Genomic DNA, 12,051 nt, shown 5'->3' with positions numbered 1-12,051 from the left:
CCCTCCACAGCAAGATTTCTTATCAGGGGCCTGGCAAACTGCTGACGGTCAACAGGGCAGGTGGTGTGTGTTGACCTCCACTGGGCAATACATGATCTGCAAAAAGTGTGACCAGACTCACAAGTCACTGGTTTGTTGAATACCGCATAGCTGAAATATAAAAAATGAAAACAAATGATATTGGTTGCAGTGTAATGTGCGTTTGTGAAAATTAACATACCAGACAAATTGGAAAAATATACCCCATATGATTAAAAAATAATAATAAAATAAAACAATGAATGGACTAAGTGAGCTAATGATTTAATTCCAATGAATGTCAAAAATTACCTTGGAAGTAGTAAATGGGTCTGACCTGGTAAATTTTTGAGAAAGCAACCCCAACTTTTCTGGTTTGGAAGTCAAAGTTTTAAAATTGGCAATATTAATGACAGCGGTAAACTCTCAAATGTTTATCAATCACAAAGAAAAAAAAAAGGTTAAGGAGTTATCTTAATAAGCATGTTACATCTCTTTTTAATACGCAAACAATACTTAGGAAACATGTGGTTAAATGTTTTCCTGGACGAATTTGATGTGGAAACCAAATCAAATGATGGTCACACAACAGGAAAAGCTGTTACAGACAAGGGACATAGATAATCAAGCCTTCCTAGTAATGAATCACATTCACCATTTCATTTGGTGTTAGTTGACAAACCAAGGGTTTCTTGAGAGCTCCTGCTCCACAAGGAATAATTACAAATAGACTGTATTATTGTAAACATACAAAATATCTTTATGGGCAAATAAATATCGACTGATTGATTGTGTGTTGCAGATGGAAAATGTAGTGACAGTAAATTTTGTCTGCAAAAATTAAAACCTAAACAAGATGATTGACTAAGACAGGCAAGCCCCCTTTCTGACTTCAGAATGGGAAGAAGCACGAATCAAGATACAAATTGTGGAATGGTGGGCATTTTAAAATAAAATCTCTGAGTTAGCTTTTTTTCTGAATAAGTTGAGTTTTGTTTCCATTTTATAAACCAACGTTTTACTATCCATGTTTTTTAAATCCAAGTTTTACTAGTCCAGTCCAGTCCAGTCCAACTTTTTGCAATATGTCCTTACGAAACCAAACGGCGAAAAAGAAAACTCCAACATAATTAAACACACTTAAACGTAACTAAGCTTATACTTTTTATAACTCGAAAGCGTCTAAAGAGTTTAGACCCTCTTACGACTAGAACATAGCACGTGTTGCAGACGTATGCGTGGTACAAGTCTTGTAACCGACCATGAACATTGGCACAAAATCCCTGCGCAAATATGCTAACTAAACTTGTCTGCCAGCAAATAAACAAATGCTTACCAAATACTGCAAATAAAATTGTCGTCAACGGGTTCAAGGAAAAGCTCTCGCTCAAATCCAGACATTTTTCGATTCCAAGGACTCTTCCTGCGACAATGGCTTGTGCGAGAGGCGATGCGATCGACTTTACTGAGCATGTGCGATAAACGACGCCAGTGGTTCACCAGCGGTATTTTGACGCCATGGAAACGAATAGGAGCAATTGAAAACCATGGTAACGGGAGTATGACGAGTATTCAATTACATGCTGGTTTATGCATGACGAGTTTGTAATTTCATGTTCATTGCTCACATTACATAGCTCGTATTACATGTCATGACTTGTTACGTCTAGTTATGATGTTTCCTTTGGAAAGTAATTTTGCTACAGATGGCGCGCCATACAAGCGACCTTGGTTGCAGTTCACACCAGACGGCACGATGATTTGTAGTTATTGTGTTGATGCAAAATTTTTTTTTCTAACGGGCAACCAAATCGACGGGTTTGGTTGCCCGGCTTTTGAAATAGGGACAACCTGGATATTTTTTTAATTTCGAGCACTGCTGTGCCATGCTTGAAACGCTCCTGAGTTATGGAAAAGAAGCCAAGACAAGTCAATTGTCAATGTCGTTGTTTTACAAAGATACCCCAGGCAAGATGGATGCCATCAATCCAGTGTCTGAGTATGCTGAGGCAAAGCTAGGGTTGAAAGCTCCCTATGCTTTTACAAAGAACAGCAACACGGTGGATATGATGGGTCCAATACACAGCGATCTTTTCTTCCAAGAACGGTTATTACTGAATGGAGTTAATCTAAGAATCAGGCTCAACAGAACCAAGAATGATTTCTGTCTGGTCTCGTCTGCTGTTAATCCTCAGTTTAAGGTGATTATTACGCAGGCCATCCTATATGTAAGAAAAGTGAAGGTAGCACCCACCATCAGTCTAGGGCATGGGGCTGCATTGAGACAAGCAACCGCCAAGTATCCGATTCGTCGAATCGAGTGCAAAGTTCTCTCTATTCCTAGAGGGTTTCCTACTTTCACCCCGGATAGCATCTTCTTGGGTCAAATTCCCAAGCGTATAGTATTGGAATTAGTGGATACAGAAGCTTACAACAGGTGTTATGGTACCAATCCCTTCGACCTCAAGCACCACAACTTAACCCAAGTAGGAGTTTACGTTGATGGAGAGCAAATCCCTTGAAAACCTCTGCTTCTGACATTTGACGAGGCTGGTGGTCAGAATTTCATAGGCGGCTTTCAAAGCCTTTTCTCCGGTATTGGAAAGCTTTCCCAGGATACGGGCAATCAGGTGACAAGAAGCGATTACGGTCAAGGATACACCTTATTTGCATTTGATTTGACACCAGATCACTGCCCGGGAGAACATTTTGAGCTTATAAAACAAGGTAACCTGCGAGTAGAACTTCATTTTTCTCAGCCACTCGCCAATACAGTCAACCTCATCATCTACACAGAATTTCAAAACATGACTGAAATCGATGCAAACCGAAACATTCTGTACGATTACACAAACTAGCTAACATGGACACCGTTCAGCTGACGCTCATTTTGAGAAAGGATAAATATACCAGAGGTGTGTTTCAAGGAGTCTACCCTTCAGACTCCTCTGGTTTGGGGGTTTCTGTGGGTTTGACGGTTGTCAGCTTGACGTGAAGAGGTTTCCCCTTTCGCTGATCATAATACTGTATGTCAAATAGCACTGCAACACTTGATTATAAAGCTTCGCCTTTGCTTCATCATCTAATTCCTTGCTGGATAAAATGTCACCCATTTCCCTGTCTAAGGTTCTCAGAGTTTGTGTCACGGGTGGTGTTAAAATCTGCTGGCGTTGCTGTAATCATTCCAGTGTGTTCTTGGGAACGAGAATCATAGGCTTTGTATGATTCATTTTAGGTAAGAATCGAACTTAGCACTCGAGGCACGGGCGGTAACAACACACTTAAAAAATTTCTGTGTTGAACCAAAAGTTTCTTTTTCTTGTGGAGCGGTGTACTTTTTTCGGCTAAAGCGATCAAAGATTTCTTGTGAGCTAAAAGCTTTTTCTTTGCTGGCTTACTGACAGGCACTGTTCCTTTGAGAATGTTAAAAACACTCACAAATGGTTCTCACTAAAGCATCATCGGCTGCTTTCAAAATGGCTTTACGTTTAGCGGGTGTACACTTTACCAGGAGCTTCAGAAAATCGTGGCTCTTTCTCAGTCGCTGTGCCATCCTCAACTGAAGAAATTTGATTTGGTTCACGCTTTTTACACCTTTTTTACATAGGCGCATTGTGTCTTCCCATGAAATCGCCAGATATTCCGGTTTAAGATCGCATAATAAATAACCATAAGGCCGTTTTGTTGCGTCTTGAAACGCTTCTTGCATGTACTTGGTATGGCCGGGAAACATTTGCTTGGCTAAATGATTGACTTGACTGCTATCTCTCGAAGACTTGAACAGTACCAAGTAATGACAATTCAAACTCATCTCTCAGCTCTTTTCCACAGTGAAAAATGTTTTGCAAAACATTGAAGAAAACACTTAGGTTTCGATGATGACAGCCTTTAGTAAACAAACTGGTTATTCTCTGGTCGTTACTCAATTCGTGCATCAAATCGTCGATGACCACTAAATTCTGAATGGTGGGGTTTATCATGGATTCTAAATCACCAGGGACGCCTTCCACAAACGAGATGTTTGGAATATTCCTTTGCATCTCATAAGCAGGTTGGTAAATGCCATGACACCAAATGATGTTTTTAGGTGCCCCATGAATCATGTCTTCTCCTGTTTCTAGTAAACGTTTTACAAATGGACTTTTTCCACAACAGGTCGGTCCTGCAAGAAGAGCAGGGAAGGGTTGTTCTATCTAGGATCCATGCTTACAACTGACTAACTGAACTGCATGCACTCTCATTTATAAAAAAAATCGTTTCAGGTTCAGTCTCTTTGTCATATACGCGAACCACATTGGTGTTTTGTAGTTTCGCAAATTGTAGCCAATACTTGCATTCTAACTCAGTTAACTCGTGTACGCGAGTTAAATGATCTGTTAATCGAGCTAAAAATTTCGAGCCACAGCCAGGAATGGGGCAATGTTTACATTTCCTACGCACCATGTTCTCTGTGAAAGTTGGATTACAACTGAACAAAACTGTTTGCAAAACTGAATTTATCACTAATTTAACACGAAACGACAGCCAAAAGTGCCACAGTTTAGCGTTGTGTTTTCCCAGGAAGCGCACGTGGAGATCTCGCGTGGGTAGACAGAAAACGAGCCATGTTTAAATTCAGCCAACTGTGTTTATTTAAAACTTTTTACAACTACAATCTTTGAGAAATGAAACTCCACGTACAATGTGGTGATTATTTACAAGCGAGAAACTATAACTGCATTTACAATACTTAAATGGCTAATGGAAGGGTAGTTAGCCCATCTTCCAAGACTCTCCTTTTCGGGTAAAAATAAGAAAAGCCATCTCGAACTTGCTCGTATGTAAACATGCTGTTATTAATAACCCGAAAACCTTTGTTCAGTCCTCCACTGTTTTGTTTGGCTAACAGAACATGAAGATACTTTTGTTCGTTGATTTCGTTTGTTTTCTTGTTGACTCCTTTACAGCTGAATTTATCATAGGCACCAAAGCAATAGTAGGTCTTGCTGCTTAACCAGATAATGCCCTCCCCTGACCATTTTTCGTTAAAAAGACCGGGTATTCTCTTGTCGTAAGCTTTATGCTCTGGGGTGTTGGTGTTGGTTCTTGGGAACCAGTTTGGTTTATCTTTTATAAATTCTTGTTTGAGTTCTGGTTTGACGAAAGACTCTATGCTATCCCCAGAAATTGCAAGATATGCACTCTCTGTATCCATCTCGCAATATTGAAAATCACTTCTTTCTAAATACTTATCCAAAAAATCAAAATAAAACTGAAGCATTCTTAACTTAGCGTACTGGTAAACAAAAAAACCGATTTGGATACGTAAATTTAACTTCACGGTTTTCTTACAAGATTGAACTTCATAGGTATTCTCTTCTATCTGATCAATCTGTCTGAAGAAGGGCATGTTGATCAGTCGATTTGCTTTTGTTTCTGCACAAAACTTGACTTCTCGATGGCGCTCCTGGTCCGAAATTGTCTTTCTATAGCTTGATTTGCGCACCTAAGAAAAGGCAAGATTGATATCAGTTTTCTATACATCAAAACATATTTCGACCCCAGTTTCCCTTAATAAAATATCAACTTACCAATTTCATTGTATCTGCGATGATGGCTTTGTTTGCGTCAACACTTCCAGCTCGTCTGGCATCAGAGACAGCTTCCCCAAAGGCTTGGAAACAGGGAATGGGTGAATATTTCACCACCTGGTAGATGTGACTTACCTCCAATCCGTGATTTAGGTACCATTTAAGGAGTGGTGTTAACAAGATCTTCTCACCAGAAAAACGTCCGATCAGACTTTGTCTTGGTCGCGACATGATCTTCTGTTACTCATCAAAGGCCTGCATGTAAAGTCCAATATCTTCTCGAGATATGTCTATGTTTTTGAAGATTGGACACATTTCTGAGAACTTGGGTCTTAGATGGTCAGGCACTCGAATATCGCACTCCACAACACTGAAGAGAGACTCGTCACAGACTGCTCTTAGAATTTGATCTCTAGTTAGGGTCTTGTGATGGTCGAGAGGACGCTGAAACGTGGTGGACAGAAATTGCTGTACTTCGGGGTTGGTTCTTTTCATCCGGCGCCACTAACACTCCCACATTTCCACAAGTTGACATCCCTTTTCCAGAATGTACTTGGAAATATCTTTGGTCTCCTTCAGCAACTCAGTCATTGTTGTTGTTGTTTTTTTTTTCGTTTCTCCTTCATTTCTATCCCCTGCATTAAATGGCAGTTGTGACCGTGCCACCAACAGCCATGGAACTGGAAGGCTGTTTGGGAAGGACTATGAAATCCGTCGGGAATTCGTCTCTCACCAGTACGCTTCTCCGTATCGTTCATCTGGTGTCGAATGTGAATTCGATTTTGTGCCTCCCACTCTAAGCATTCTGTTGCCATCTTGCCAGAGCTTTCTCTTTTCAACCCAGTTTCCTCTCTTCTTCTTGTGAACGATCCCGTGGGCATGTCTTGCATAATCGCCCATAAATAGAGTGCATTAGAATCATATCCCACAATCTTTTAGCATGTTTTGGGTTCTTTTCCTTGATTTTCCATTTCTTTTTCTCTAATCGTAGTCTTTCCTGCTTAGTGGTATCGATGGAATAATATACATGTATATATTTAGCCAAGCCTAAAAGCGGAGCTCCAATTTTTTTCATACCATTTATAAAAATCTGCTTAGTGTATGAATGTAATAACCTTACCAGTTCCTCATCCTTTCTGCAGTTATATTTTTAGTGCATATGCAGCAAACTGCCCAGGCAATAACAATGCAATGCAGAGGGCAAATTTTTTTTGAATGCTGATTTGTTACAATGGAGGCTGGCTGAACACGCCAGTTCTACATTCCGTTGGTTTCTTAATTTTGTGTCCAAAAACAACGATTTCTTTCAAGTTCTTTGGAGTTCGACTGTTTAAGCCGGGTTGTTTGTACCACAAATACATGAAAATCAAGTGCTGCAGCTAGAAAGGGAATTCCTAAACGTTAGTTTTCGTGTTTCTTACAGGAATCAGCAAAAGCCGGATTATTTGTGTCAAAGCTAAAAACTTGGATAGGATTGACATTTGTTCAGTTGAGAAACTGAAATCAGTCATGGCGACCATGCAAGTGCTTTCAACTCGCTACTTCTTCTTACAATTAGCAATTATCCTGCGAAATCACGCGGAACAAGGATCGCCTGATACTTAGCCGACGAGGCCGTCGGCCGAGTTGGCTAAAATCAGGCGATATTCCGCAAGATTGAGCAGGATAATTGTTTTATTATTCAACACATTGGTGACAAAGCACAGATTTATAGCAGAAAAGCTGAACTTTATTTGTCAAAAGAAAAAAGAAACTTGTAACATTTTCCCGCGCGCGGACCGGCATGAATGAAAGTGGCAGCTTTGTTCAAGTTTGAATGAAATCGAGAGTGTTTTGCATCAAGCTCAGTAAAAAATTGAGTACTCGTCTTGTGCGCCAATCACTCCGGCAAGATTTTCTACAAATTTCTAGCACCAAAAGCTAAAGCCAAGCAGTATTTTGAAGCTGCGAAGGATTTGTTGTGTCAGCTTGGCCGAGCTGAAAGACTGGAAATGCTTTTCAACGATTTCTCGGGTGAGTGTTTCTTTGTTTACTACGCAAGCAATTTCACGATCTTTCCTCAGTGTTTTGACAAACGCATCTAGTGCCTTGTTGCTTGCAAGAACTCTGGATCTTTTATGAAACTAAACGGTTTTTCAAGTGGCTCTAGATCTGATGTTTCTGAGAACAATTACTTTGTACGAGTTCCGTCTATCTTTTTGTCGGCCAGATAGCTAAAATTTCTCGATTCACTTCAGTGAGAGCTCGGATTTTCTCAGGTGGTTTTCCCCATCTCTTCAAGACGAGTCGAGATCTCTGTTTAAGGGTTGCGAGAACCAATCTAAGGAAATACATGTACTGGAAGAAAGAATTTTCGTTTACAAATGATTTTTAAACAACCGTCAAATTACACGTCATGATAATATTTTTTGTGTAAGAGCAAGTTACTGGCCCGGGGGAATGATGAGTGGAAATTCAAAACTGTGTCAATTCTGCTCCTATAGTAATAATTCTAGTCTCGTCAACCAAATGGAAAATACGGGAAAATAGTCTTTGGTGTATGGTAGAATTATTTCAGAGCTTTTAAACTTGTGTCTGTTTACAAACGCATGAGAGCCGTGTGGTGTGAATGAAAAAAACACGGCCACGAAACAATATTGTACAAAAATTAATTTCTAAACGAATATCGATGGTATCGAGAATTTAATAAACGGTAAAAGCATCTGCGTAAAGCTTTAAACACATAACATAAATAAAAATATGGATTGTTGCCTGGAAGAAAGCATTTTCGTTTACAAATGATCTGTAAACGGCCGTCAGAATCACGTAAACATGACATTTTCTGCGAGAGCAAGTTAGCTCCCGGGGAAAAATGTTTGGAAATCCAAAGCTGTGTCAATTCTGGTCCTATAGTAATAATTCTAGTCTCTAAATAAACGTTAACAAATGGAGAATACGGGAAAATAGTCTTTGGTGTTTGGTAGAATTGTTTCAGAGCTTTTAAACTTATGTGTGTTTACAAACACATGAATGCCGAAAGGTGCGAATGAAAAAAACACAGCCACGAAACAAAATGTTCAAGAATTAATTTCTACACGAATATCGATGGTATCGAGAATTTAATAAACGATTAAACTATCTGTGTAAAGCTTGAAACATGTAACATAAAAGAAAGTTATCGATTTTTTTCCGGGAAGAAACCTTTTTGGTTTACAAATGATCTGTTGAAACGGCCGTCGTAATCACGTAAACATGGTATTTTTTGCGAGAGCAAGTAAGCTCCTGGCGAAAAGTTATTGGATATTAAAAACTGTGTCAATTCTGCTCTTAATTAGTAATAATTCTAGTCTCTAAGTTTAAGAAAAGGAGAATACCGAAACGTACTCTTTCGTGTTTGGTAGAATTATTTATGAGCTTTGAAACTTGTGTTTGTTTACAAACACAGTTATAAGCTTAAGGGCCGTGCGCTGCGAACAAAAAAACACACGGCCACGAAACAAATTTTTCAAAATTAACTTCTCGAATATTGCTGGTATCGAAAGTGATTAAAGTGTCTATGTAAAGCTATTTTAGAGTTCTAAAAGTTACCATAACTGATCACGAACGGGTGATATAGGCAAATGTGAGGCTTCTTTAAACTTAAGCTTACTTTTCTTTTCCGGTCGGCCTGCTCTAACTTGCTATCCGTCGCTCTCTTCCACGTTCAACTTTGCTTGATCATCTCCGCTTTTTTTTTTCTTTTTCTCTCTCTTTCTCTTCTTTCCACGTTTGTCAACATATCCAACAAATACGTATAAATTGTCTCTGTGTTTTTTGTTCTTTAGCATTTCTGTTATAAACGCATCTTGGCAAACTATCTCGCCATGCAACTTCCCGCCAAACAAACACAGGCGCATTAGCAATGTGGGATTGCGTACGGACGGTCGGATGGACAGAAATGACGTCATATCCAAACCAAAATCTCTCGCATTCACGGGTTACCAAATTCTCTTAGCTATGGGGCTCCGCTGCGCGCGCCTGCGGCGTGCGCGAGAGCTCCGCTATGATGCTGGGGCCTCCTACCATGTTTTTCTTGAAGAGCATATACAAATCTTTGTTTTTTTCGTCAAACAAGGAGAAGAAAATGCCAGGTTCCAGAGTTGTGAAGAGGTATGCTAAAGTATCGCCGGGAATAGAAATACCTTGTCTCAACATGTCAATGTTCTTATCTTTCCAAAAGGCACACATCTTCTCGAGCGCATCGCAAAACGGTTGGACGTCCAGGTTGTTGTACCAGATAAGGAAATCTTTAAATGTCTACATGTTGTTATCAGACCATACTTGTAGCTAGTACTTGTAGTCTTCCTCAGAGATGTTTTGATTGTTTAAAGTAGAGTAAAAAGCTTCGCGAGGAGGAAGATACGTTTGATTTAACTTGTAGAGCGAGCCCATCCATTCATATTGGAAGAAGCCTTTGGTTTGAGGACACTCGTACGCTTTTAGAAACTTATCATAGCTGAACCCCGGAGCCAGGAAGTTGATGATATCAAGAAAGCGAAAGTGTTCCGTTTTGAGGCACATGAAGTTGATGTTCTGTTTAATGGCGAACTGAACTTCATTCTCGACCAGGACTGGAAAGAGAAATTCTTTAACAACATTTAAGTCGTACTTTCCGGAATTGAAGCCAAGAACTGGAAGCTCTTTCAAGTATTCTTCAAGTCTGTCTTGGAGTTTTTTTAAAGGATGATCTTTTTCCTTCTTAGGTTCCAAGCTGTTTACTTCTTGTTTATCATATACTCTTGATCATCATTGTCACTCTGGTCCTCACGTTCTTGATCTGAAGCTTGATAAAAAAGAACGACCTTGCTCTTCCACCTCATCATGAAGGAAAGCAAGATCCTCCTCTGTCTCAGATTCTTCTTTTTCATTTGTTTCCATCAGATCTTCTCCTTTATCTCCACTATCTCCTTTTGTTTTTTTTTCTTTTAATTTTTATTATGCGTTATGTTACAATGTTACAAGTACTTACACTACTGTTACTGTTACAATTACAACAGTTCACAACTTTACACCTGGAATGCTTACGGTTACATTAGGCGCATTAAGCACAATTTACTACAAAATACATATAAACTTTTACGTGTTCATTACTTCTGTACTTTATAATAAATAAATACAGTATAATCTGACATATCCAAAGAATTATTATACATTATAGTATACTAGAATAGATAATTCCAAATGAGTCTTGATACATTTTTACTTCTAAGATTTATTTTAACCGTCTTTTTGTCTAATTTCATATAATTTTATTCTACTTATCTTTGGTGAAAGAAACAAATAACGAGCATAAAGAACAAAGTTAATTATACTGCTTATAGAAACAAGATATTCAGCAATATAAGGCTAACCGTAGATAGAAGAAGAGGTAACGCGACATGATACTTAAACATGGCTATGTAGCATTATCTTCTTGAGCGCTCAGATCAGTGGTGTTCTCTTTAATCGGTCTGGGACCTATTTGTTGCAGTTCCAGCTTTTCGTAAATTGCTCCAAACAGAAATAGAAACTCTTCCTTCAACAAGCAATAACTTGCGTTACTTATATCCACTAGGTAGTCCACCATCTCTTTTACAAGTTGTGTTGGATCCCCATCAGACACGAAGCACTTGGGTTGATCGTATTCAGGCACGTTTGAACATACACTGACACTCAACGGTATATGTTTGGCGTCCCAATTGAGCTTCGCTGTATTGTTGAGATTGGTGTGGGAGCTAAACGTGCATTCAAAATCGAAGGTGGCACTGTATGGAAAGTTCTTGAGTTTTGTAGGAATAGTGAAGACTTCATCTTCCAGCAACTTGAAAATGGTGGGTGGTGTCTTGTACGCCCCGCCAGGGAAGGTGTAGTGTACCTTTCCTTCATAGGCTTGTTCGTGACAATGTAGCTTGCCCACATGTTTCCAAAACTTTCCACGTCGCGAGCAGCAGTAGGATTTAGAATACGTCTTCATATCATTAATGTACGAAAAGTGCTTCTGGTAAAGGTTAAGGTATAGGGAACTGGAATAGTGGCAAAGAGATCTATGAACCAGCATAGCGGCGATTTCTGGCTTGGCGTCCATGTCTTCTTGGATTTCATCTTCTTCCTCATTAGGAATATAGGAATAGTTGAAATACATAACCAAAAAATTGAAAGAAACACGAGACAGGCTGAGCAAGACTGCGACACTTATTACATTTTTTTAAGACAGACAGACGTAAAAGCGTGGGGATTTTCACAGTCGTAATTACTTCTATTGACTGAACCCATAAAATTTCAGCATTCTTTAATTCAGCCGCTCTCATTTCATTTAACTCTCCCTGGCTCTTTCCTTGCGCTCTGTTCTTGAGAGAGGTGACCATCGGATCACATAAGCTGTTAATCAACTAAATTTCCCAATGTTGTTGTAACGCTTAATGTCAAATATTTTGTCAATTCTTTGGTGGATTAAGTTGTCGGCTGA

General features: G+C 39.3%; 2 protein-coding genes across 2 annotated transcripts in view; one reads left to right on the top strand and one right to left on the bottom strand.

The window, feature by feature from the left end:
- LOC146488523 (TNF receptor-associated factor 4-like) overlaps positions 1-1,545 on the bottom strand; it is a 3,658-nt gene extending 2,113 nt beyond the window's left edge. The window contains exons 1-2 of the mRNA XM_085115960.1: positions 1,355-1,545; positions 1-150 (exon numbers count right to left, since the gene is read on the bottom strand). The exon at positions 1-150 is cut by the window's left edge and continues 321 nt beyond it. Of these exons, the coding sequence (XP_084972086.1) occupies positions 1-150; positions 1,355-1,491 (287 nt within the window). The 5' untranslated portion in view covers positions 1,492-1,545. The remainder of the gene's footprint in view (positions 151-1,354) is intronic.
- Positions 1,546-1,958: 413 nt separating this feature from the next.
- On the top strand, positions 1,959-2,540 carry LOC146488522 (uncharacterized protein F54H12.2-like). Its single transcript, XM_085115951.1, has one exon. The coding sequence runs from the start codon at positions 1,959-1,961 to the stop codon at positions 2,538-2,540; it is 582 nt and encodes a 193-aa protein (XP_084972077.1).
- The last annotated feature ends 9,511 nt before the right edge of the window (positions 2,541-12,051 follow it).

This window comes from Pavona decussata, unplaced genomic scaffold (genome assembly GCF_977016875.1).
Source record: "Pavona decussata unplaced genomic scaffold, jaPavDecu1.1 SCAFFOLD_9, whole genome shotgun sequence".
In the NCBI taxonomy this organism is placed as follows: domain Eukaryota; kingdom Metazoa; phylum Cnidaria; class Anthozoa; order Scleractinia; family Agariciidae; genus Pavona; species Pavona decussata.
The sequence above is the reverse complement of the archived record's forward strand: the minus strand, read 5'-3'. Positions and strand labels throughout refer to the sequence as shown.